The sequence below is a fragment of the Orbicella faveolata genome, unplaced genomic scaffold (assembly GCF_042242905.1).
Source record: "Orbicella faveolata isolate gen_17 unplaced genomic scaffold, um_ofav_v1 contig_34, whole genome shotgun sequence".
Classification (NCBI taxonomy): Eukaryota; Metazoa; Cnidaria; class Anthozoa; order Scleractinia; family Merulinidae; genus Orbicella; species Orbicella faveolata.
The window spans coordinates 10511070-10515000 of record NW_028301563.1 but is presented as its reverse complement, the minus strand read 5'-3'; the positions used below and the strand labels follow the sequence as shown (position 1 = coordinate 10515000).

Sequence of the window (3931 nt, the reverse complement as noted above, 5' to 3'; positions counted from 1 at the left end):
GGTGTAGTGTTGCTGTTTGCTTTTAACCTGGTTTTGTCTTAACTTTAACGGTAAACTTCAGCAAAATTAAAGTTAAGTCAACCCAGGTCTGTCGACAGTTGAACGCCTCATTAGACATAATTATGGTTTAGCTCAAGAACCTACGGTATTCGTGGAAAGGTAGACCGTGTCGCGACATTTTGGCGGCCAGTACCGCGAGTAAAAAAGAGTACATTAGACGAAGATTCCTCTTAAAAGTAGGTTTCAATTCAATGAACAAAACGGGCTAAATTTACCAATGTCTAGGCAAAGAAATCCTGGACTGCCGCTTTTCTTTCATCGTCAAATGCCGTTAGAGATTTCCATCCATTAGCCGCAACAGCTCGGTAGCTCAGCAGCAGTGTACATACAAGCGCAAACCGGAAGAAGAACCGTTGGTTGTATATAGAAGAAAAAAAAGACAACCAGATGTGATAGAAAAAGGCGAGATATCAGAATTTTATTTCCATTATTCGTCTTCAAAACTTTATAATTTAGTAGAGTTTGGCTCGACATCACAGCCTGCAAATCGAAAACGACATTCCACCAGTATTGGAGTACTCCGTTAGCAAAGTCAGTAATTTTATAGTTTCCTTATAGTTTCTGTGCGGCCGTTGCAACGCTTGATGGAGAAAACCTCAAACCGTCAGTTGTATGTAGTTGCCTAGTTTAGTTCATTAGTCCCGTGTAAACAGCTTCTCTAATAACTGTTGTTAAGTTACGAAACCTCGGTCAGCAGTGACTGTAGTAAACTTCTCTCGTAAAAGCACGACAAAATCTTGGCGCGCGACTCAATCGTTCCATGCTGTCTACATCCAACGATCCTAGCTGTAGGAGGTCGAAATAGGATACGCCTGTTTTATCCTTTTTTTTAAAACAAGTTTTGCGATCTTTGTCACGGTTAAGGTATTTTTTGTGATGATAATACTTGAATTATGATTCCTTATTTTAATTCATGGCTTCTCTAAAAACGCGAAGATAGATCAAGACACTGCTAAATATAATTAGGTTTATTTACAGGAGGTAATTTTTAAGAATCTCCAAAACGTGAAACAAGTTAGAGCTAGTTGTAACATAAACCTTGAACAAACAGATGCTCTGTTCATTTTTGCCTGTAAAATATCTTTTTTGCTCATGATGGTGCATGTTTGTGCAATGGTTAGATCTGGCAGATCGAAATGTTTGTTAATTTAGTAATAGCCAAAAAAAAATCGTGTTGTATGAAGAAATGTTACTTTCAAATAGAATTTTGATTAAGTCCCTCAAAGAACAACAAAACACGCTCACCAATAACGCGTCCACTTAAGAGCAAATGTCACCGAAAACCAAGCAAAATTTGAATTTAGCGGCAGAAGTTGAAAAATCGATTTTTCCCTCTTTTCGTCCACAAAAAGCCCTTAGGTAGATATGAAACTGTTATGGTTCATTACGTCATACTATTATGTATTGCCCGGATGTGAGCCCGTAGTCTTGTACACGTGAGAATACAGTTTTGAGTTCCGCCATCTTGTGTGTTGTTGTAGTTGCATTTCTCATTCGAAAACATAACATGCTGGCGACGAGGATGGGATAATGCCGAGCCTAGGTAAAATAGAAGAGTTTGATCCAGACGCGACGAACATCGATCGCTATTTGGAGCGACTGGAACAGTATTTCGTCGCGAATGGTGTTCCAGCCGATTCGACAGACACGCACAAACGCCGAGCAACACTGATTTCTGTTATGGGCGCCAAGACCTACGATGTCCTTTCGGACCTATGCTCTCCGTCGACTCCTTCGCAGAAAACGTACGCTCAGCCGGCAACTATCCTGAAGGACCACTTCGCACCCAGAAAGCTGGTAATTGCTGAGCGCTATAGATTTCACAACTGCACGCAACGCGCGGCAGAAAGTGTGTCTTCGTTCGCAGCCAACCTAAAACATCTGGCGGCCACATGTCAGTTCGGTGCTCACCTCAGCGAGGCCTTGCGCGATCGACTCGTCTGTGGACTTCAAAGTAAAGAGATTCAAAAGAAACTCCTGACAGAGGAACACAATTTTGACGAAGCACTGAAGAACGCCCTCAGCCTCGAGGCTGCTGAAAAAGATGTCGCTGCGTTCTCTCACGAAGGCTCGACTCCAGTAAACAAACTCGGAAAAGGAAACCGCCGACGCTCCCGTCCACCCACACATCCAAAGTCTCCTGGCAAGGGCCAAGGCAAGTTAAATTCTCTTCCAAACAACTCACACAACAGCACTTCAGCATGTTTGAGCTGTGGGAAATCTGGTCATCCACGATCACAGAGCAAATACAGGCAGTATACTTGTCATTCCTGTAGAAGATCTGGTCACATTGCTGAGGCATGCAAAAGCAAATCTGCGAAGGGTCACAAGGTTGAAGAGCCAGAGCCACCCCAGGGCACCTCTGCATCTGATTCAATGGATCCATTTTCGTTCTCATTGTACAACCTCTGTACAGAGAAAAATGGCGTTGAAATACCAGTTCAGCTCAATGGAGTTAACCTCCTCATGGAATTAGACACTGGGGCCGGAGTCTCTATCATTTCACAAGAGACATTCAACAAGCATTTCAAGGGAACTCCTCTCAAACCTTCCAGCACTCGTCTACACACCTACACTGGTCATCCAGTCCGGGTCACTGGTCAATTTCATGTGCACCTCAAGTACCAAGAACAGAGTGCAACCTTGCCACTGCTAGTGGTGGAAGGTTCTGGACCGTCCCTTTTTGGGAGAGATTGGCTGACCCAAGTGAAACTCGACTGGAAGAAAATATGCAGCATCCGTGTCTCCGACTCTGACCTGTCACAAGCTGTGAGGTCGAAATTGCACACTACAATTCAGTCCCACCCCAATGTGTTTCAGCCTGGCCTGGGAACAATCAAGGGTATCACCGCTAAGCTAGAAATGAAGCATGATGCTCAGCCAAAATTTTGCAAGGCACGCCCAGTACCCTATGCCCTTCAAGAAGCAGTGGAAGCAGACTACAGCCGCCTGGAATCCGAAGACATTGTCGAAATGTAGAGTTCAGCGATTGGGCCACGCCTATGGTTCACGTTCCAAAGGCTGACGGCAAAACACGGTCATGTGGTGATTATGCTGTAACTGTCAACCAACAACTCAATGTTCCACGGTATCCAATCCCACTACCTGAGGAAGTTTCCGTCAAATTGCGTGGAGGTAAGCGATTCACCAAATTGGATCTGAAGAGTGCATACCAACAGCTGCCATTGGACCCGGATAGTCAGCAGTATGTCACCATCAATACCTATCGGGGTCTCTATCGCTACAAAAGGTCGCCCTTTGGTATTGCTTCATCCCCTGCTATATTTCAGCGCACCATGGATATCATCCTCCAGGGTCTTGAGAATGTAGCAAGTATTCAGGACGACATCCTTATCACAGGGAAGGATAATGAACAACACATCATGAATTTGAACTTTGTTCTAAAACGCCTGGATGACTACGGGCTGAGACTGCAGCTTAACAAGTGTAAGTTCATGCAGAAGTTGGTCACCTACATGGGCTGTATCATCTCCGCAGAAGGTATCTCACCAACTGAAGACAAGATAGAAGCCATCAAGCAGGCACCTCGCCCCGAGAATACCACTCAGCTGAGAGCCTTCCTCGGTATGGTTAATTACCATGGCAAATTCATTCGCAATCTTAGTTCCATTCTCCAACCTCTCAATCAGCTGCTTCAGAGGAATCAAGAATTCACATGGTCCCCCCAATGCGAGGAAGCCTTTAATAAAGCAAAGTATTCATTAACATCTTCAAACGTTTTGGTTCATTATGACCCCAACTTACAAGTGGTCCTGGAATGCGATGCTAGCCAATATGGCATTGGTGCCGTCATTCTCCACCGCTTCCCGAATGGGGACGAGAAGCCAATTGCCTATGCATCAAGATCGTT

General features: G+C 44.5%; 1 protein-coding gene across 1 annotated transcript; it reads left to right on the top strand.

The window, feature by feature from the left end:
• The first annotated feature begins 1590 nt into the window (after positions 1-1590).
• Positions 1591-3039, top strand: LOC149104748 (uncharacterized). The gene has a single exon (XM_089272257.1). It carries the CDS (start codon positions 1591-1593, stop codon positions 3037-3039), a length of 1449 nt encoding a protein of 482 aa, XP_089128383.1.
• Positions 3040-3931: the final 892 nt, after the last annotated feature.

Bases quoted from the DNA above. Each gene is read 5' to 3' on its own strand.
- LOC149104748 (XM_089272257.1), top strand. From the start codon at position 1,591: ATGCCGAGCCTAGGTAAAATAGAAGAGTTTGATCCAGACGCGACGAAC.